Raw genomic sequence first — 22,866 nt, forward strand, 5'->3', positions numbered from 1 at the left:
TTGTTCCTAATTATGTGTTGTTTTAAGTTTTAACTTAACTTCCTTGAGTATCGTTTATAAATATCAGTGTAGTTTTCGCTTTGATAACTTAAGTTATTGCACTAAAAAATATCAGTTGTTGTTATGTACGAAGTAATTTAGCAGGAAATATAAAGATATGGCTAAGAAGATCTTTCGTGATAGGAAATTTAGATTATTTTCAAGAGAATTTTAAGAGGATTAGTGAATTTCGACATTGTAAAGTAGTAGTATTGATGTCCTCATTTAACGATTCAAATGAAGAAAATATATGGAGTATCATTTTTATTCCCTTAAATCGCGGTGTAAATGCTAATTTGACAATTGTTTTAGGAATGGTAAAAGTATACACTGCGTACTTCGTTTTTGTATGTCTTTTATTGAAGACAACTCGAGTACCAGTTGTATACTTAGTATTATCTTTGTAATCTTCTATGTATCCATTTTGAGATGATTTATTTAGTACTATGATCACTTATATTTTATTTTATTTTATTACAAACACGTATAATAACCATCTTTTCCCTTAAACACACAATAGTTAGACATTTTCACTCGACTCTCCATCTTTGTATACACCCACTCACATCTTTTAGAATTAAAGAGTTTGCAAACGTGTACGAGTACATAAGAAAAAAAGAATTGCTTTTGAATTTTCGAAATATTTTGTCATTAGTTACCAAAGGATACGTTGTGACAATAGAAGAAGGCTAATTTAGGAAAGCAAGATCATTTTGTGTTATTTGGGAAAAATATATACTTCGTACACATGCTGATCCAAATACTCTATTGTTTTTTGTGTTTAACATTGCCTATAGTTGGGAATGTGTGTGTCATGCATTTGGTACATTTGATCCAAGGACCATAATTTGACCAAAACATTGTAACATTAATTATTTTTTAGCATGGGAAGCAATAATACAATGTTTTTTGAAAATTAAGATCAAACCTACTGAATTCTATACACCTTTCATTCCAAATTTTAAACAAGCACCTCAACATGATAACGTTGAGAACTTGAGACAATCATCAAGTGAACATTTAGTTGCAAAGTGAATAGGAGGAGGTTAAGGACTCCCAACTTGTTTTACATATAAAAAAAAAAACTCCATTCAACTACCACTAAAACAAATCCCCTTAAAGTGTGTGAGAGATAAATATACATATCCATGTTCTGCACTAGCATCTTATTAGGCAGTGGTTAATGTGTTGACTAAGTTTACACACAATTGAAATTTTTATTTTTTTCGATCTTTTTATATATATAATTTTTATACCTTTATCATATTCACACACTTTATTTTAAAACGATTTTTTGTGACTTATATATATAGTCAAGTGCTATTTCTTATATTTTTCTCTATACATTTGAAAAATATTTTTTATAACAATGTATGATTAAAGATATTAACGGCTAAAAAAATGTATATATATATTTACGGCTAAAAGTCAATCTCTAACATTAAAATTTACTTGCAATTCCCTAAGCAACAAAATGAAAATAAGACACCTATCTTAGCTAATTTTTGAAGTGGTTTCAACAAAAAAATACCCTTGGCGAAATTGATGGCATGCTAAGTGCGTCCTTTTTTCTCCTAACTAAACATGTTAAATGCATCTTGGACATCAATCATTCCCCAATAATTAGAAAGGAGTCAAAAGACTTGCCTATTCAACAAATTGAATTAATTGGTGTTGACCATGGACACATTAAGCTATATAATTTTTGATTAATTCCCTATGTCGCAAAATTATAGTCATGTTTGATTAAAAATGCGGATTTTAAGAAAAAGTGAAATATAATGTGTGGGAAATTGGAATATAGTACATTGATGGTTAATTTAGGATACAAGGAAAGGGAATATAGTACACGAGGAGTTTTCAATGCAATTTTGGGACGGGGGGATTATATATTCCTTCCGTCCTTTTTTATTCTTTACGTTTTCTGTTTTTAGTGTTCCATTTTAATTTTAGCCGAAAGATCGGGGAAGTTTGTTACCTGATGACAGGACATCCGAAGATCGAAGGCCCCGACAAACAACGTAACTATAACGGTCCTAAGGTAGAAAAATTCGTTGTCGGTAAGTTCTGACCCGCATGAAAGGCGTAAAGCTGTGAGAACTGTTTCGGAGAGAGGGCTTAGTGAAATAGGATAGTTTTATCCTATAACTTTTAGCAAATTCTTATAAAGGAAGGTTTCAAATGTGTTAACTGGTCAGACTTATTAATTATTATTGGTTAAATAAAAACTAAACACATGTTTTATCTCTATTATATAAGAAGGGAGGGGTATTTCGGTAACACCACTTTTGGTGTCCCCTAGAATAAGACTAAATTACCCTCTAATATTTCACAATTATTCAATTAAAAAGATAATTATTTATTGATTTAAAATTCTGATTATTATTGATTTTAAAAACTGAAATTCAATAACAAATCAGTAAAGCTTTTTGGTGCCAGCATTACGGGTTAATCACCATACGTGTAAAATTTAAACTCTATTATATAAGTGAAGAGGGGAGGGGTATTTCGGTAACACCACTTTTGGTGTCCCCCTAGAATAAGACTAAATTACCTTCTAAATTTCATAATTAAATTCAATTAAAAAGCTAATTATTTATTGATTTACAAATCTGATTATTTATTGATTTTAAAAACTGAAAATCAATAACAAATCAAATCAGTAATGTTTTTTGGTGCCAGCATTATGGGTTAATCCCCATACATGTAAAATTTAATGGTCTAATATTTGGAGATCTTTGACTTTCTATAAAATTAGGAAAATATTATGGCATTTATTTTCCATAAGAATGATAAGATATATATGATTATGTAGAAGAGACTATAAGAGTATATTTGTACGTAGTATGTACAAGATCTTTGCTTACGCTCATACATCAATATTAAGTAAAAATACAATTTTATGTTTTTAATAATTTCGCATGCATCGCGTGCATATAAGATATATATCTATCTCTATTATATAAGGGAACTCTTGAGGTTACTTTTGTAAATGCACTTTTGGTGTCCCCTATAGAATAGTCCAAAATACCATTTATGACTTTATATTAAATTTAATTAATTAAAAAAGTTGATTGTTTTATGACATTGAATTTAATTAATTTAAAAACTGATTATTTAATGCAAATCACCAATTAAGAAAGTCTAATAATCAATCAAATTTAATACTACTTACAAATTATATTAACATTAATTGAAAAATAAAATAAAAAGGGATCAAAGAAAAATAGATGGTCTATCAGATTTAATCACAATAGACAAAATATCAAAAGTAGAAAAGGAAGTCACAATCAAGTGGCCGAAGAACTTAATCACGGTTAAATATACTCTTTTTTTTTTTGAGGGAAAAGTAGAGCGGGTATTTTATTAAATCAAGTCAATTTCCGCCAACGTCGTGAGACTTTGAGGGAACATACCAATACAAATATGCTCATTGTTACTACTAGTATCCCACCTTGCTACCAAATGAGCTACTGTATTACAAGCTCGTCTAACATGAGAGATATCAAAATTATCAAACCATAAACTATCCTTCTTGATGTCTTGGTAGATTAAGTGAATGGGGGAGTATCCTTTTGATGTGCCTCGCACCGCTTGGACTACGTTCACGGCATCACATTCCACCCAAATATGCTTGTATCCAAACCTTCTTGCAATATGTAATCCATACCGTACCGCCAAAGCCTCGGTTACCTCTGGAGTTGTGAGTTCAATCTTCTTAGTTGCAGCCACCAACATTGTACCATTCTCATCTCGCACTACCACACCCAACCCAGCCTTGCTACCTTGGACTACATGAGCATCTGTATTTATTTTAACGACTCCGTGAGGTGGACAAGACCAAGAGGTATACGTTGCAGCAGCCCTTGATCCCCCACCTTTGAAGACCTTCTTTGAGTAATTGTTGTAGTCCTCTACTAATCTTATGTAGCCTGCTGCAAGCATGACAAAGTCTGGTCTCTCTTGTTTGAAAAGTATCAGATTACGACATCTCCATGCAGCCCACATCATTGCCGCCATAGTATATAGGTCCCTTACATTGCATTTCCTCCTAAGCCATTGCCACCTTTCAACAAAAGAAGACGTTGGGGCATCTAAAAGATTACTTGCTAATGGACTATGCTGCCATATTTTACATCCAGCCACGCATTCGAACAAAGTATGTATTATTGATTCACTCAGTTCCCCACATATTGGGCAACATTTTTCCTCAGCGACATGACGATAGACGAGCCTCTCTTTTACTGCTAGATTTCCTTTACACGCACTCCATAGAAAATGGCGTAATTTTGGTGGTCCATCAATGCTCCATATCCCACGCCATAACTCGTTCTCATCTTCATTATCCTCCATAGATATATTATAATCACCCCCCGTCTTTGCTAGCCAATATCCGGACTTAACCGAATAATCACCATGCTTTGACAATTTCCAGAATAATTCATCCTTTGGCATTCTATTTGATAATGGTAATGCAAGAATTAAATCACTAACCTTCGTAGAGAAAGTCTCTCTTATAATTTTGCAGTCCCACTCGCCACTAGTGAAATCAATGAGGTCCATCACACGAAGATCCATATTGCTCGATGCGGAAGGAGATGGGAAAACAACCCCATTATTTCGTATTAGACAAGCATCAGTCCACACATTTATGTCAGTCCCATTACCAACAAGCCACACTAGGCCATCACGAAGCATATATCCCCTCTGCACCCCACATACTCCTCCATAAAAACTCGGGTCATAGCCTCGACATGCCTCTAGCACCCCCGTATTTTTAAAGCATCTTGCCTTGAGAATTTTCTTAACTAAGGACTCACCTCCTTTAATAATTCGCCACATTTGCTTTGCTAAGAGAGCTTGATTAAAACATTTAAGGTCCCGTAACCCCAATCCACCCTTCGCCTTCGGAATACACAATTTCTCCCAACTTTGCCAATGTAGCTTACGCTTATCAGCACTAGAACCCCACCAAAACCGGCATAGTAATAAATGTATTTCGTCAATTAAGCCCTCCGGAATTTTGAAAATGCTCATCATATATGTGGGGATAGCTTGGGCTACCGCCTTAATTAGAACCTCCTTTCCTGATCTAGATAGTAACCGCTCCTTCCACCCATTTAACTTCTTCCATATCCTCTCCTTCAAACAAGCAAAGATAGCCTTTTTGGACTTCCCTATAATTGTGGGCAGCCCTAAATACTTCTCATGTTTCTCTACTTCTCTCACCCCAAGAGTATAAATAATCTCCTTTCTCCTTTCGATCGAAACACATTTACTAAAAGCAACTTTCGTCTTACCAAGATTGACTTTCTGACCAGACGCTCTTTCATATATACTGATGATATCAGCAATCTTTGAGCATTCTTGTAAGTTTGCTTTTGCAAAAAGTATACTATCGTCGGCGAAAAATAGATGTGACACACGAGGAGCACCATTGCAGATTTTTGCCCCATGAATTTGATTAGCATCTGCAGCATTAGATAACATAGTAGAAAAAGCATCCGCACACAAGAGAAATAGGTACGGAGAAATAGGATCACCTTGACGAAGGCCCCGGGAAGGGGATACGTCGCCTGAAATTGCCCCATTCACCTTAAACAAGAATGATACGCTTGCCAAACAATCCATCACCCTTCGAACCCAACTTCCACTAAACCCATTCTGTACATTACTCTCTCCAAAAATACCCACTCCACTCTATCGTATGCTTTTGTCATATCAAGCTTAAGAGCCACACACTCGTCACGTGTTAGGTTATGATACATATGACAAAACATAAATCATGCGGAAAACCTTAATGCCAGGAAACATATTATTTACACATAATCATTTAGCATAATTCAGATGCATACACTTTATAGCATGCCCTCCCTAGCTGCGCCCGAACCGAACAAGAACAAGTCTTTAGGACTCCAAGTGTCGTCCCTCCGTAGATAGTCCACAGCACGTCCGGATCCTCCTTAAGCTTGACCAACTAGAATCGCCCTTAAGGTTCTAAGAATTTTCGGCTAATAGGCTACAAGTGTTTGGCTGATTTTGTCCAAAATCTTACCTTTGAATACTTCAATCCTCGATGTAAATATGTGACCCTAGGCACCTATTTATAGAGTTTATGGAAAGGAATTATAATCCTATTAGAATTCAAATCTATTTAATTATAATCCTACTAGGACTCTAATTAAACGAACTTTATCTATTAGGATTAGATTTAATCATATTACGAATCCCGGTAGCCTTAGGATTCCGAGTAACACACACGAGTGGCAATGCACCGCACGCAGGCCTTACGGCCCACGCACAGCGCACGACCCACTCGTCGCAGCCCCTTGCTCCGCATGCGCGCGCGCCCAAGGCCTTGGCTGGGCCTGGCCTTCGCGCTGGGCCTGGTCTTGGCTTTGGCGTGTGTTTGCGCTTTGGCTTGCTGGGCGATGGCCCGGCTTCGTGCTGGGCCTTCGTCTGGCAGGCCTCGTCCGATGCTAATTCGTACGATACGCTTCCGATTAAATTCTCGATTCCGGAATTCATTTCCGATACGAACAATATTAATATTTCCGATTCCGGAATTAATTTCCGTTTCGAACAAATATTTAATATTTCCGTTTCCGGAATTATTTTCCGATTTCGATAATATTTCCGATTCTGACAATATTTCCGTTTCCGGCAATATTTCCGATTTCGGCAATATTTCCATTTCCAATAATATTTTCCGATACGTACCATGTTTCCGTTTCCGGCAACATCAACGACTTGGATAATATTTATATTTCCGATACGAGCCATATTTCCGTTTCCGGCAATATCATCGTTTCCGGAGTATTCACTTGCTTGCCTTTGACGATCTCAGCTCCCACTGAAACCAAGATCCGTCGATTCCGAATATCCATAGATGGAGTATTTAATGCCATTAAATACTTGATCCGTTTACATACTATTTGTGTGACCCTACGGGTTCAGTCAAGAGTAAGCTGTGGATTAATAATATTAATTCCACTTGAACTGAAGCGGCCTCTAGTTAGGCATTCAGCTCACTTGATCTCACTGAATTATTAACTTGTTAATTAATACTGAACCGCATTTATTAATACTTGGACCAAGAGCATTATTTCCTTCAGTCTCCCACTTGTCCTTAGGGACAAGTGTGCATTTCCTAATTCCTTTGTCGCTCGATGCTTGCTCTTGAACATAAGGTAAGAGTTGTTATCCTTATTACGTCCAGAGGTGTTTCTCGGTTTCAGAGTTCAACTGATCAAATAAACAGATAATCATAGCCTATGATTCATCCGAGCACGGCCATGCATTTTACAGTTTCTAGCTCTCCGAGTGGCCTTGTACAACTTTTAAGCATCTCATCCCGATTTATGGGAGGACAATCCCAATCTTGCGATCTTGAGATTAGGCTTAGTTTTATAGGTGATTACCTGAGCGTTGCCTTTATAGCCTCCTTTTACGGTGCGACGGTTGGTCAACGTCAAAGTAAGCAGTTCTCAAACAAGTAATCTCAAATCACTCAGGTATTGAGGATTTAGTGTCTAATAATATTAATGAAATTTACTTATGATAGATTTTCATCTCTTACAGTAAAGTTTCATAGGTCTGTCCGATACTAGTCTTCCCAAAGTAAGTATCTATGCAAATTATTACGACATTGCCATGTCCACATAGTTCAAGAAACAGAACTACTAGTCCTCTTGCATTATAGTTGTCTAACGTTTTCTATGCGTCCATCTTTATAGAAAACTCCGACCATGGAACATTTTCAACTTTTGACATTCAAGTTCACTTGATAGACATTTCTTAGTCACAGGACTGGTCCTGCCAGTCTATCTTGAATATATCGTCAAATTGAAGGGACTCATCATTTAATACTAAACCAAGATTAAATGGATTATGAAAATTCATTTCATATATGATAAATGTTCAACCCTTATGTTTTACAACCATGGGCCTCAAACCCATCTTTAAAACAGTTCATGGAATTCAAAGCTATGCTTGATTTCCAGTGCTACAATGTGAGTGTTGCTTCTCACTTGTTGCATAAGTTTAGTTATCATGCTTTGCCAATCTTGATATCCTTTTCATCGAATGTTCTTCGAGATAGATGATAAGATCTTTTCAGTATGTTTATTTTGTGATCTAGTCTTTTCTTGCTTCAAGAGTGGTTCTACGCATTTTTCAATGAAGAACCATCAAGCCAGCAGACATGTGATCTACCCAAGTTCAGTGAAGAACTCTTTAACATAAACAACCCTGTTTTATTGCTTCTTAGGCAATAAGTACTTTTACTTCAACTTTATAGGTTGCTAGTGATGCTTTGTTTGGAATTACTTATCTCTATTACATAAAGGAACAGCTGAGGGCGTTTTGGTAACAACACATTTCGTGTCCCCTTTGGAAAATACTAAAACACCCTCTATCTCTTACCCTTAAACCCTTCGTCGTTCTCTGTCTCCCCCTCACTACTTCCTCCGCCGTTTCATCACTCTCACTGTCTCACATCATCTCCTCTCAAATCTTCAGTTCTCTTCCTCCCTTCAGTAAAGGATCTCAAATTTTGCGTTTTAATCCAAATTTTTTAAGTTTTGTGTGTAATCCAGTACTGCATCGAACCAGAAGGGGGTGGTTTGGTCACAAATTGAGGAGGGTCCGACTGGGCCTTGGTAACGGGTACTGCGTCGAACCAGAAGGCGGTGGTTGGTCACAAATTGAGGAGGTCTGATTGGGCATCATAGCATTCACATCATCGTCTTATGGGAGCGGGGAGCAAAACGGGTTCTCGGGTCCAGAAGTATCGCATTTGGGTTGGGGACATTGTTACACGTTAAGAGAGTTGGAAGAAGGTACAAATGGGTTTGGTGATGAGAATCTGATAGGTGAAGGTGGGTATGGAATTGTTCATCATGGGATTTTGAGTGATAATTACTCATGTGGCTGTCAAAATTTGCTAAATAACAGGTTTGTTATCTCCCTAACCTTTCGTTTCCGTAGTTGTAGTTGTCTTCTTTCTAATTTTGTACTGTAATTAAATTTTTGTTTTTTGTTAGACTATAATATGTTTTGGGCGGTTTACATAAAAGTTTTGCATTGTTTCTATGTATAGCTGAATGCCTGAATGTTTAAGCTGGTGTTTTCGTTGGCATTTCTTAGATTTATACTGTATTGAAGGTGGAAATTATAATGTTTAAGTTGGTGTTGCCTTTGGCATTTCTGGGATTTAAGATTGTTTGATTTCCAAGAGCTTTCTGTTCCTTTAATTCTCTGTTTACATCTTATATTTCCCCCAAAATCATTACCCTTTTAATCAATGTGCAATGTGTATAGTTGACCGTGTAATCAATGGGATATGTAAGTTGTATGTATCTCTCCCCCTTCTTTCTCTTCCTCGATTTTGCATCAGTTTTGTTGCTTCTTCGGATTTGGTGACTATGGAGTGATTAATTGAATATTTTTTGGTTGGAATTTGAGATTAATTAAGTTTAATTAGCTTCTTGCTGCTGTGGGGAGTGGATGTAATTGGAATGATTGAAGTTGTTGGTTTTAGAATTTCGGATTTAATTGAGTTGTTGATTTAATTGAATTTCGGATTCTGGCTTGAAATTTGTGAATTTTTTCAGGCTAATTTGACATGATTATAGAAGGAGAGGGGCGCTCTATTGAAGGCCATCTCAGAAAACCAGGTTTGAAAATCATATTTTGTTGTTGGTGTTCTCTTTGGTTATATGTTTTAGACTTCAAATTATGACATGACATTAACTTTATATTGCATTTGCATGCTTAAAAGCTCTGTACCAGCAAATCAATACCCCAATATTTCCAACGAGGCTTCCAAATTGGGCGTAGTATGGAGAGCTTATGCAAGCTACCTATACTATAGCTTCTCTAACAGCTTCGTTGAATATGGACCCTAATGAAACCGCCAGAAATTATAGAACCAAGGTAAATTTCTTAAATTTTGTTTTTTGTTATTAATTTGGGGTTATTTCTGTTGTAAATGTCAACAGTTTGATTGTCTATGTCTTCGTGGCAGCTCTGCACAGATCTAGAAAGTAGAAGTTTCCAAATCAATAATTGTGAGTATTTTACAATTCCAATCGCAATTTACCCTTCCATTCTTTATTTAATTTTCAATTTGATTTCAATTTTCTAATTGATTAATTCAAGTAAAAGGGGATATGATAATGGTCCAATTGCGTGATCCTTTCAAAAGTTTCTGATTGATTAATTTCCCCCTTTTATTTGGATATGCAATCTGATTCTTTGGTTTGCATTTCAGTTTTGTTTTTGAAATAAAGAGTGTTTTTTTGGAGTTTAATTTATGTTTTTGACTTCTTATTGTGGAATTTTGTGTGTGAAGATGGTGGTGGGTGCAAAGCGGAGAGTTGAAGAGTTGGAGGATGACTCTCATGCAAGTCGTAAGCATATTAAGACAAGGGATCTCCAATCAGTTTATCAATCTGTAGATAGAATGTCTGGTACGACATAGGTGAATAATGCTGTCTTAATGTGATAGAATCGACCTGCATTCCTTTTTTTTATAATCAAATGCGATTCATAGTCTTCATTGCCAGTCACTCTTTCGTTTACATTTCTGAATTTTAGAGGGGAGAGAATTTGTTCGTTCAGCCGAGCCGGAATTTCCACATTGAGCTAGGAGAGCGTGAGAACGTTGTAGGTCTCTCTCCCCCTCTTTCTCTTCATCCTTGATTTTGCATCAATTTTGTTTTTTCTTCGGATTATGGGTTTTATTTATTTGGTCATATGCAATTATCCCCTTTGTATTTCATTGTTTAAATTAAATTAATGAATAAAACCACCAAACTATAAAATTTGCTGTTTTTTCAGGGTAAAAATGTCGTCTTCTTCATCATTGATGTCTCCTACCCCGGAGAATCGCATTGTTGTATGTTTCTTCGCACCTTTTTCTTTCTATTTTTAGAAACTCTTGCGTAAGCTGTATATAACTAGAGTTTGCAATATCTGCAAATACCGGGAAAGTAAATTTACTGTTTTTTTTTTTTTTTTTTCCTGTATTAGGATTTCTTATTAGGTGTTGATAATTTAATTATTATGGATTTGCAGCATCAACAAGAACTTATGTCTTGAGAAAGAATGAAGCCGTGCTTTTCCCTCGAACTCCTGTGCCCACAAAGATTAATATGAGATGTTGAGCAAGTTCATTTTATTGGGATTTTTTTTTCTTTCTCAGTTTCTCTGTGTTGGGATTTGCCGGTGGCAAATTAAAGGTTTGATTTACTCTTTGTGAACTGAGTTCCGGGGTTTGTATTTGTATTTTCTTCTTGCGAAGTTGAAAACTAGGAGAATTGGCTGAAGCTTCAAAATTTTGAAGGCATCTTTGTTGTTGAAGATATAAGATTGTATCAAATTACCGAGTATATTTTAATGCTAGACTGCAAGTTCATTTTATTAGCAAAGTCAAATTTTGTTGTATATGAACATTTTTTATTACTTTTTTAGGTGATTTAATGTAATATAATAGAGATACAATATTTAGTTTTTAAATATCCGCACGCATTGCGTGCATATAAGACTAGGGTTTACCTCTGCGCAGCGTATAAAACTGTGGACGCATCGGATTTCATACGCGTATAAAAATGTTATTGGTAAACCCTAGATTAACATTTTTATATGCAATGGTACAGCGTTATTGGATTAACATTTAATATACTAATTTTTTTTGGTAATCTATATATGTTACAGAGTCCTGATGGCCTGGCAGTAGCTTCTGTAGGGGATGAGACCTTGCGGATTTGGAACGTGTTTGGAAGTCCAGATGAAGTGAAATCTTCAAAAGAAACTAGTGCTCCTGAGCCATTTGCACGCATCTAGTCTTATATGCACGCGCTGCGTGCGGGTATTTAAAAACTAAATATTGTATTAGTAGTATATTACATTTAATCACCTAAAAAAATAATAGTTAAAAAAACATGTTCATATACAATTTTTATTTGACTTCCCTCAAGCTCGTTGTACAAAAGCACTGCAAGTTACATCATGCGCCCTCTTCTTCCAATTCCACCCCTTCACTACCTAATACAATTACAAACTGCAAAAATTCCCATGAATAATAACTCTAAAATAAGATACTCACATATTGATACGTACTCCAGTACAAAAGGTCAACAATTCCCATGATCTAGTCTTTTCTTGCTTCAAGAGTGGTTCTACGCATTTTTCAATGAAGAACCATCAAGCCAGCAGACATGTGATCTACCCAAGTTCAGTGAAGAACTCTTTAACATAAACAACCCTGTTTTATTGCTTCTTAGGCAATAAGTACTTTTACTTCAACTTTATAGGTTGCTAGTGATGCTTTGTTTGGAATTACTTATCCAAGCAGTTCACAGATATGTGGAATACTTTCCAGCTGTATCTTAGAACATAGAAATTAATATTTTAATTTCCCACGCAACAACTCATGGTTTCCAATCCATGTTGCCATTTCAAAACACGATGCTCTATAGCTCGTGCTTGCCAATGGTTAACTCCAAAGGAATCTTGCTTGATCCTTTGCCAGTGTTTATGCGTGTAGCATCAATATTTAGCATATCTTTATTTCCTTGAATCAAGAACTATTCCTATGTACCTTTTCAAGTACCATAAGTTTTTCTTGATCTCAATCTAGTTGATCTTCACTTAGATCAATAGAGATTGGTATATGTTCGTCATGCCTAAAGCCATACGATACGTTTTTGGCGATCCTCATATTATATCATACATGATAAATTCCTTTTGCAGAATAATTCTCAATTGAATTCTATTCATGTAACTTTAGCTCATATAGTTTCAGTAGATACTAAATCCAGCTAAATTCTTTGACATATAATATAGGTTAAGAATCTTACTTAGATCCTTTGATGTTTAACTTAGTAAATGCTTATACATAGTTCAAACATTATTTACTTAGATTTATTCATATGGGTCGAATGTCTCCAATGGAGTATTTCGTGTTTGATTTAGTAAATGCCATTACTTAATCCAAAACAATATTATAAGATCTTTGTAAATAGATCTTAATACCCAGTATGTACTAAGTTTCGCCTTGGTCCGTCATTGATGAATAATTTCAAATCTAAGTCATTAGCATTTGAATGTTATTTCACAATAGAGAGATATGATAGGTTATGATTCATATGACAAAACATAAATCATGCGAAAAAACCATAAAGCCAGGAAAGCATATTATTTACACATAATCATTTAGCATAGTTTAGGTGCATACACTTTGTTGCGTGCCCTCCCTAGCTGCGCCCGAACCGAACAAGAACAAGTCTTTAGGACTCCAAGTGTCGTCCCTCCGTAGATAGTCCACAGCACGTCCGGATCCGCCTTAAGCTTGACCAACTAGAATCGCCCTTAAGGTAGTATAGATTTCGGCTGATTAGGGGCAAGAGAGTGGCTGATTTTTCTTCAAAATCTTACCTTTAGAATACTTCAATTGTTTCTCTAAATAATGACCCTAGGCACTTATTTATAGAGGTATGGAAAGGGAACTGGAATCCTACTAGGATACGAATTAATTAAACTAGAATCCTATTAGAACTCTAATTAATTAATTTATCCTTTTAGGATTAGGAATTTAATCATATATCAAATCCTAATAGTTTTAGGATTCGTGTATGTACACAAACACATACACGCACGACAGCCCACGAGGGGCGCCTATGCGCGCGCGGCCTGCGAGCTCGCAGCCCATGCCACGAGGCCCACACGCTGCTGTGGCCTTGGCGCGCGCTGGGCCTGGGCGCTGCCTTGGCTTGGGGCGTTTGTGGCGCGCTGACTTGCTAGGCGATGGTCCGGCTTCGTGCTGGGCCTTCGTCCGGCAGGCCTCGTCCGATGCTTATTCGTACGATGCGCTTCCGATTAAATTCCCGGTTCCGGAATTTATTTCCGATACGAACAATATTTAATATTTCCGATTCCGGAATTAATTTCCGTTTCGAACAAATATTTAATTCGTTTTCCGGAATTATTTTCTGATTCCGATAATATTTCCGATTCTGACAATATTTCCGTTTCCGGCAATGTTTCCGATTCCGGCTGATAGGGCCGTCGTCAAGCCTACCAAAAAATAAAAAACCTAACTTGATCTCTCTAATGGGTAGAAAGGGCAAGCAAGGGTCGATCCACAGGGACTAAGGGGAGCACTGTTAAAATATTGACTATGATAAGCTAGGCCAAGTCTTTTTGGGGTGATGATTTTTGGGTTAAAATGAACAACAATAAAAAAAAGACCTTGGGAAAGGGTATTGCACCAATTAAATAATTCACAAACCAAGCAATCAAAATGAGAAAGAAACAAAGGGGATCAATTGAGGGGAACCGTTCATCCAAGGGTATTCTAACTACTCCTTCAAGCTAGTTAGATTGGCCTAATATCTAACCAAAGACCTATTTTCATGGCTAAGGCATTCAACTAAGCATATCCATATACATGATGAACATAAACAATCAAAGAAAGTCCCCTAGACTATGTAGTCCCTATTTTCATGGTCCTCCAAGTCTAATGATCGATTTGAGGCAACCCCTTAACTTCATCTTTCGATCTTTCACTAAGGGTACCTAAATAATTAATGCTTTTATGATGGCCAACCACACAAGCGTTCATGAAATACCAAATCAATCAACCAAATTCATCCCAAGTGAAAATCCTATGTTCAATTTATAGGTTCATAATCTCATCAATGGCTTCAACCAATTCCCAAGTAAACAACTACTCACAAATCATTCTAAATAGCAAGAATAAAGATATTACAACTAATAACATGAAATCCAACACTAATCTAAAACAAACAAGTAATTAAAAGTAAAACAACACAAAAATAAGTAAAATAAACAATAAAACAAGAGATAGAGTAAGAAATTCTCATTGAAATTGCAAGGAATCTCCAAATCTTCAAGTTTCCTTCTTAGATGCTTCAAAATCCAAGCATTCAACAAGTTTCTCTCACTTTCTCTCTCTATAAAACGAGAGTTTCTCTCTCTAAAAACCCTAACCTAAGCTAAAATCTGCTAATACATGTCTTTTTTTTTTGAAAATGCCGTACAATGACTATTTATACCAAGCAACATAATAATATCCGTCAAAAGAAAGTGTACGCGGAACACGTCGTCCCGGGGGGGACGGGATTGTCCCGGGCGGGGCGAGAGAGCTGGGCAAAAATAGCAAAAAGTTCCAGTAGCAAAATTCCGCCCGGGGTGAAATTCGTCTCGGGCGGGATGCCTTGTCCCGGGCAGGACGGGTCCTCGTCGCGGGCGGGATGAGCCTTCTCGCGGAGAATCGAACATAGCCTGCTTCAAATGGCCATAACTTCTTCGTTACTCGTCCAAATAAGGCATGTGACCACTCGTTGGAAAGCTCTTGGAATAAGCTTTCATCTACAACTGAAATCACAAGAAAATATTAAGTATACAAAAAGTTATGCTCGTTTTAGTGTGGCTGTTGTGCACAAGTCTTGCAAAACTCTTCCAAATGATTTTATTTCGCTCCTTTGCGCCCTTCCATTTTTTGTGCGTGGCATGTAGACGTGCAAGATCCAAAACTACAACATTAAACACAAGGGAGCAGTACCAAATCCTAGAAAAGTGACAAAATTAACTAAAATTTATAAAAGACCTACAACTATAACAATTATCTAAAACTAAGCAAAATACGCTAGGAAATGCACAATGAGGATGGAAAAAAGATAAAAATGTGAGGAAAAAGACACTTAATAGTTGACAAAACTACCACTTATCACCGGAAATATTTCCATTTCCATCAATATTTTCCGATACGTACCATGTTTCCGTTTCCGGCAACATCTACGACTTGGATAATATTTATATTTCCGATACGATCCATATTTCCGTTTCCGGCAATATCATCGTTTCCGGAGTATTCATTTCTTGCTTGTGACGATCTCAGCTCCCACTGAAACCAAGATCCGTCGATTCCGAATATCCATAGATGGAGTATTTAATGCCATTAAATACTTGATCCGTTTACGTACTATTTGTGTGACCCTACGGGTTCAGTCAAGAGTAAGCTGTGGATTAATATCATTAATTCCACTTGAACTGAAGCGGCCTCTAGCTAGGCATTCAGCTCACTTGATCTCACTGAATTATTAACTTGTTAATTAATACTGAACCACATTTATTAGACTTAACATTGAATGCATACTTGGACCAAGGGCACTATTTCCTTCAAGATATGTGTGTGATACACATAGGACCAATTAAGTTTTTATGTACTCCCACTAAACTTCTTATATATTTATAAGAATCATGTACATTTTATGAAACTAAAATACTTATTAGCTTCACTAAAATACAATTCCAATTCCCAATTGCTTGCTTAAATATGTACTTAGATTTCATAAGCTAGCATTCATTTCAAGCATTATTTAGATCCACAAATCCTATGACAAGCCATGTACATAGTTTTCTTCCAACATTTGATTGAGGAATACGTTTTGTCATCCAATTGCCATATGTACCAATATGCAATTATTGCTTGATTTATAGACTTGAGCATTATGATTTTGCATGAGGTTTCAACACAATCCACACCGTGAATTTTCTTGTAACCTTTAGCAACTAATCTAGCTTTGTGTGTGAACACAATTTCATGTTTGATGGTTTTTATCCTTAAAACAAACTTGCAACCAATAGGTGTGAAACTATTCTTGCAAATCAACAAAATTTCAATTTTGTCATCAAAACATTGAGTATGTTTTACGGCCTCTAACCATTTAAAACATTTGAGTCTATGTATGGCCTCTAACCATTTTATGGAATATGGATTTCGTCATAGCTTTCTTACAGGTCACAATCTCATTAATCTACATAATAGTTTGACTGCAAGTTGTAGGTTTCTTCACTATCTAATAGAAGAATTGCATAGCTTCAGTGACCTGAACTCCATGTTTCTTCACTATCTAATAGAAGAATCTCATAGTTTCAGTGACTTGAACTCTATGCCTACTTGGGTATAGAACATCAAACAATAGAATATCAATAGCCACTTGAAAGTCCTTTGAATATTCTGTTCCCCTTGAAGCACTTGTAAAGTCTTCTAAGAGATGTCTATTCTTTAAAGCCACTTCTAAAGTCCTTAAAGAATAAGTGTTCGGATTTTCTGAAGAACTTCGAAAAGCCTCCGGAATGTCCGTTTATGTTTGTTGTTCGCCTCGAAGACTTTCGAGGTCTATTTTCTCCCACTTGTCATTTTGGAAACGAATCTCCAAAAGGACATTATTTCGAGCAAACAAACATTATGTTCTCAAAAATTCGTGGTAGGAACAATACCCTTATGTCTCATTTGAATAAATCACAATGAAACGTATATCTATACTTGGGCCTTAGTTTATTGAATAACAAACACTAAGCTCCCACTGAGTTTAGGAACTCTTTAGATATATGATCACTACTACAAAATGGGTGTTTTCTCGACGCGAAGGGGTCGACACCTGCACTACAGCGTTAACATTATTCGTGTTTTCTCGACATCGTCCGTTGTCTAACTAATTCTAGTCGACATTTGGCGTCGAGAATTTTAGTAATACCACCTGCTTTGCACGTGGACGTGCATATTCATGTTAATTTGGAAAAAATAAACCCGCACCACTCTCCTCTTTCTCTCAACCCTAACCCCCACCTTCTCTCATAATCATCTTCTACTCTTCTCTCACTTCTCAGATTGAAAGTTCCAGATCTACTCCCACGGTCGAATATTTCCTTCAATTTCAAGAAATACAACAAATTGTAAACGAAATTAAAGAATTTGAGGTATGAATTTATCTTCCATGTTCTGAGTTTGTTGGATATTTTAGGTTTTTGCCTCAAGTTGATGTTTTTGTTCCAGATCTTGTTCTAGTATATGAATTGATGTCCGTCGGCAAAGTCATTATTTCAGATTCGTCTGTTGTTTCTTTCTCTAGTTTCTTCTCATTTTTAGTTCTCCCAACTTCATATTCCGATTAAAGTTTCGTTTTGATTTGGGGTTACATTTTAGGTTTTCTAAAATTTTCATGTGTTTTTGGTTGTTAGATGTTACAGATATTAATTTCTCTCAAGTGTTCATCCGACTCCAATATCTCCAATTTGGGTTTTCATTTTTTTTTAATTTCAGTTTAAGCATATGAAATTTGAGAAAAAATAATAAAACTTATTGCGTAGATTCGAATTTTAAGCTGTTTGTTCTTAGTTAAATGAACCAGTATTTGATTGGATTTTTGGTGATGTGAATGATGTTAATATGTTAGAATTTGAATTGTATTGTGAGTTTGTGATGTTAATTCTTGGGAGTCTAATATTGCATATATGTGGTTAAGCTTTTTATTTTGATCAAATCAGAAAAGTTACAAATTTATACTTCAGGATTCCTCTGTGGATGTTTCTAATATTTAGTACCTTGAATATGGGAACAAGAAGTTTTATATTCAGGTTGCTAAGTTTTCTGTAAGACTTAAAATAGCTTGTCTAGGTGAATTAACTGAAGGACATATAGTCGTAGTTTTTTTTCTTTTGTGATTGAAAATTAGATCACTTTGTAGTTGTAGTTTGGGTAAAATATTAAATCAACTTATCGGAGTCTATTTATTCATGTACGAGTCCTTTAGACTGAGCAAGGATTTAACTCAATCTAATTTAGAAACGATAATGCAAACATGTAATCGCCTTCTTGAAAAGTAAACACAACTTACTTCTGATTGTTCTATCAGGTCATAAATGCTCATTAGTTGAATTTGGGTATTTATATTTTGTTGGGGTTGTAACTACACACTGTGGGTATATTTAATTGTTAAAGTTTATTTGATATGTGGTTTTGTTTCTGGTATAGGTTGAAAGAAATGATCTTTGATCATTTGCATGCAAGAGCTTTCCAGTACACTCCTCAGGGGAGAACCATTGTTGGACCTGCTGAGAATGTCAAGAGTATCACTAAAACTCATCTCCATGATGTTATGCTCTTACAAAATTATGTTTATAGAGATAAAATTTTGATTCGTTGTTGCTGATACTTTAGAGGGTGCTGGAAATTTTAGGTCATTGTCGCCTCTGGAGTTGTTAAAGACGAGGATGCTGTAGCGCTTGTAGAATTTTTTTTTACAAAGTTTTCAACAGATCCAACCATCGTTGCTCAATTAGTTGTCCAGGAACCAACCTCATTCACTGGTTCGGAGGTGCGTGTATATTTCTTTAGTACTTTATATAGTTGTTTGAAGTAGTATTTAACTTTCTCCTTAACATAGTTTTTATGTGTGCATATCTGTGTTTTTGTATGAAATCAGGTTAGAATAATTGATGATGATATTGAGTTGGCTCACTTTACTGTTGCCTTCATTGGAACATCATACACAGATTCGATGATTTCGCCTTGATGATTATGAAGCCAATGTTGAGCTCCTGGACCAAAAAGGCTAGTGGCGGAAACCATATGGGGTGAGTGTTATATAGTCCATTGACCTCTTTGTTATCATGATTAAGTTGTACCACTAGTGGGTTTCTTAATCTCATACTCTAATGTAATTGTTGGTCCTTGTGAGGACAAATTACTAATCCTCTTTCGTTATCCTGAATTTTTCTCTATTTAAGTTTCCTTCTGATTGAACTGCCATATCTTTGACCTGGAAGTTGGATATTTGGTAGAGTAACATGTTATAATTTCAAGGTTAGTTCAATAGAGTATTTTAATATGAATGATGATTCCATTAGCTATAATAGCTTGGGTAAGTCTGTTTTTTCTATCTATATATGGTCAAGTACTAAGATATTTATTGTTTAAAGTCACATATATTATCTATATATTGATATTACTGTTATGCTTTGCTTTAGTTCATATGTAGGTTGGCTTTTTCATTTAGATGTATGGTTCACTGTACATTGTTACTTTGTAGCTCCGTGTTCAGTAAAAAGCGAAACTCGACTTAGTCTCATTTGTCTAGATGATTTAAACTTTTACTTTGAACATGGTTTGACAATCTCCATTGCAAGATTTGATTGATTGGTTATCTTAATTGGCATACTGTGAACAAATTAAATTTGAAGGCAATATAACGGGTTTCTGCGCATGCACAAAGGGTCACATGTTAATTGCAATACCGTGTCTTGATTATGTTGTATAATTTTACTTGCGAAATATAAGGGCATATTTCTAGATAATATGAAATACATGGTAGATGAGAGTGTTTTAGATGCTGATGGTTTATTTTCTCAACCTCTAGATAAAGTTCATACAGGAAGTTCTAGATTGTGCACAAAACAAGTCTTAGGAATGGAACTCAAAAGGGTAATTATTTGTAGTGGTAGATACAATGTTAAAATGCCAGAACAGGTAAGTAACTCCTCGTTCTTCTTTCTTCCAGATCACTACTACAAAATGGGTGGAATCTCTTGATGACAAATCGTATCTTTAGTCGTCATCCCGTATTATAAAGTTCTATTTGCATTGGTTCTTGGTTTATTGAGTGTAAGCATAGTCTAGACTTTGAAGTGCTTTGTGGTTGGCCTTGGTGGAGGTATCTAAATGGAGTGTGAAACAAGACAAGCAATTGTAATAAAGACCTTTTGCTCAGGGTCATTGATATTTCTGAATATATTTTCTTGATGGCATGATTGAGATGCATATGCCACCTAGATGTAGTATATATGGCTGTGAATGAAATACCCAAAACACTTTGGGTAGCCAGATGGGGGTAGACTACTTTGTCAGAATTCTTTAGCATGCGAATTACATGGAAAATAAGAATCCTGTTTGTTGCAGATTCAGATTCCAGACCATAATTGGTATGTATATTTATCATCTTTCCATTTCTCCACCCCCTCTTTCAAAATAGTTAAATAAAACAATTAAAGCTAAAATGGGGAAGAAAAACCTTGAATGATACTAGAGATGCTGGGTACTATTGGAGTTTTTCCAACAATACAGTTATTCTCTTAGTAGAGAATATGGCAATAACAATTGTACTGTAAGCAGCTCTGGCAATAACAAAAGTACTGTAAGCAGCTCTGAGAGTCTTGGAGATGTGAGGAGCTCTGAGCCTGTGCTTATTGTTTGAATTCTTTGACTTGATTCGTTATTGAAATGGTAATTTTGTATGTGTTGTTTTGTTGGTTCAGTGACCCTCACGCTCTCTCCTCCCCCATCATTTTAAAAGGGCTAGTTGTTTTCTGTAAAATGTTGTCATAGACATGGAATTAAACTATTTGGCCATTTTCTAACCTGAGATACCGTTTTGGCATTTACTTCATTTTGTTTTTTTTTCTTTGAAGATCGTCCAGGGAGCGTTGAAGCTTTCTTCTTCTCCAAAGTTTTCTTGAGAAGATCAAGGCAAGGCCCGACAGCCCTCAACAAGAGGAGTGTAAGGAGCAACATGAGAAGGAAGGCAAGGACACTTGAGCTTCGTATAAGTTACTATCACTATTAGATCCTAGTTTTTCTAGGTTATAGTAGATACAATTTGTATTTTTTATGATATTTTGGACTATTTAGTTAGTAACATTTATATACTATGGAATTTGGTTAGTAACTTTATCATGTACTATGGATAATTAGTAACATTATCGTGTTTGATGGATTTTAACTATGTACTTCTAGATTTGTATAAGTTAATTTAAATGTTACATTGATCGGATACCAATTATTCAAAATTCAGGTTTCATTGATCTTATTTCTTTAATTTTAATTATGATGAATATAGTGTATATTATATATATAAATAGGTGGGAAGAAAATTATACAAAAAAATTTGGAAAGATTTGGACGCTTTTTGATGTGGTATTAGGCTGAACTATATTCAAAATTCCCACCAACACAGATTTCTGGACGCCTTTGAGTGTCGAGAATATTATATATGTAAATATGGATGAGGCGGGTTAGTAGATATTCTCGACGCCACCACAAAATTTCAAGACGCATTAAATCGTCCAGAATCTCGACGCCAAACAGAAAGGGGGACGACAAAAAGCGTCATAGCTAACGACAAAACAAAGCGTCGAGATTTCTCGACTCGCATTTTCTAGACGCCTCCTTGTTGGCGTCGAGGACAAATTTCTCGACGCCTATTGGCGTCGAAAAAAGGCCTAAAAGGCGTCGCTAAAACGCGGGATTTGTAGTAGTGGATGAAAAGATATTCTGAAATTACTTTTCAATAGCTTTGACGAATTTTGGTTTAGTTTGGTGGTAGTTGAGCATTTTGTTTTAGAAATTATAGGAAAAGTCTTTATGATCCATCATTGATCGAATCAAGTACTAATCGACTTCGATCATTCCAACTTAGATATGCCATATCTTATGGAGCTAGATTGTGAATTTTACTACACACAATCATTGATGATCATTCTTGACTTAAGTAATCATCAACATGATCTAACCTAGATCTTTATGATTTCTTGCCAAGTGGGATTTATACTTCTGAATCTTTGAACTAGCCAAACAGATTCAAACTTATATCACATTGAGTAAATAAACCTATATTTACTCAAATCTGTGTGAAATAATAAAGTCATAAAACCTTTCTTTAGCTTTGAACTCTATCGTCTAGGCGTTCTAACAATAGTTCATATCTTTTGTTACTTTCAACAAGTAAGATTAGCTTGTCTTGAATTGATCTAGAAATATATCAACTTTCAAAAGTCTATCAAAATAGAGCTTATGAATGTTAACTTGTTGATATGGTCTAAGCAAAAATGCCAAAGATTAGTGGAACTCAAATCAAGGGTTTGATTTGAACCCAGTAAAGTTTTTATTGTTAAAGAGTTGTTTGTTTTAATCAAGCATATTGACTCAACCCGTAAATGACCATTTCATTCAAATAAACAAAC

At 35.7% G+C, this 22,866-nt stretch overlaps 1 protein-coding gene and 1 long non-coding RNA gene across 5 annotated transcripts; both read left to right on the forward strand.

Moving 5' to 3' along the window:
- Positions 1-9,206: 9,206 nt before the first annotated feature.
- On the forward strand, positions 9,207-10,472 carry LOC130472238 (uncharacterized). Its single transcript, XR_008932269.1, has 5 exons — positions 9,207-9,391; positions 9,654-9,716; positions 9,832-9,975; positions 10,067-10,109; positions 10,394-10,472. It is a non-coding gene; the product is annotated as an uncharacterized lncRNA (long non-coding RNA).
- Positions 10,473-17,633: 7,161 nt separating this feature from the next.
- Positions 17,634-21,708, forward strand: LOC110784263 (probable mitochondrial-processing peptidase subunit beta, mitochondrial). 4 transcript variants are annotated; one of them, XM_056842689.1, is made up of 5 exons: positions 17,634-17,829; positions 18,884-19,004; positions 19,089-19,226; positions 19,335-19,485; positions 21,325-21,708. In XM_056842689.1, the coding sequence occupies exons 2-4, from the start codon at positions 18,894-18,896 to the stop codon at positions 19,422-19,424; spliced, it is 339 nt and encodes a 112-aa protein (XP_056698667.1). In that variant the 5' UTR covers positions 17,634-17,829; positions 18,884-18,893; the 3' UTR covers positions 19,425-19,485; positions 21,325-21,708. The 4 variants fall into 4 exon arrangements, 3 of the variants coding, with proteins under 3 accessions (XP_056698667.1, XP_056698669.1, XP_056698666.1); XM_056842691.1 differs by lacking the exon at positions 21,325-21,708 and adding an exon at positions 20,409-20,668; XM_056842688.1 differs by having other exon boundaries at positions 17,637-17,829; positions 21,316-21,708.
- Positions 21,709-22,866: the final 1,158 nt, after the last annotated feature.

The sequence above is a fragment of the Spinacia oleracea genome, chromosome 4 (assembly GCF_020520425.1).
Source record: "Spinacia oleracea cultivar Varoflay chromosome 4, BTI_SOV_V1, whole genome shotgun sequence".
Classification (NCBI taxonomy): domain Eukaryota; kingdom Viridiplantae; phylum Streptophyta; class Magnoliopsida; order Caryophyllales; family Amaranthaceae; genus Spinacia; species Spinacia oleracea.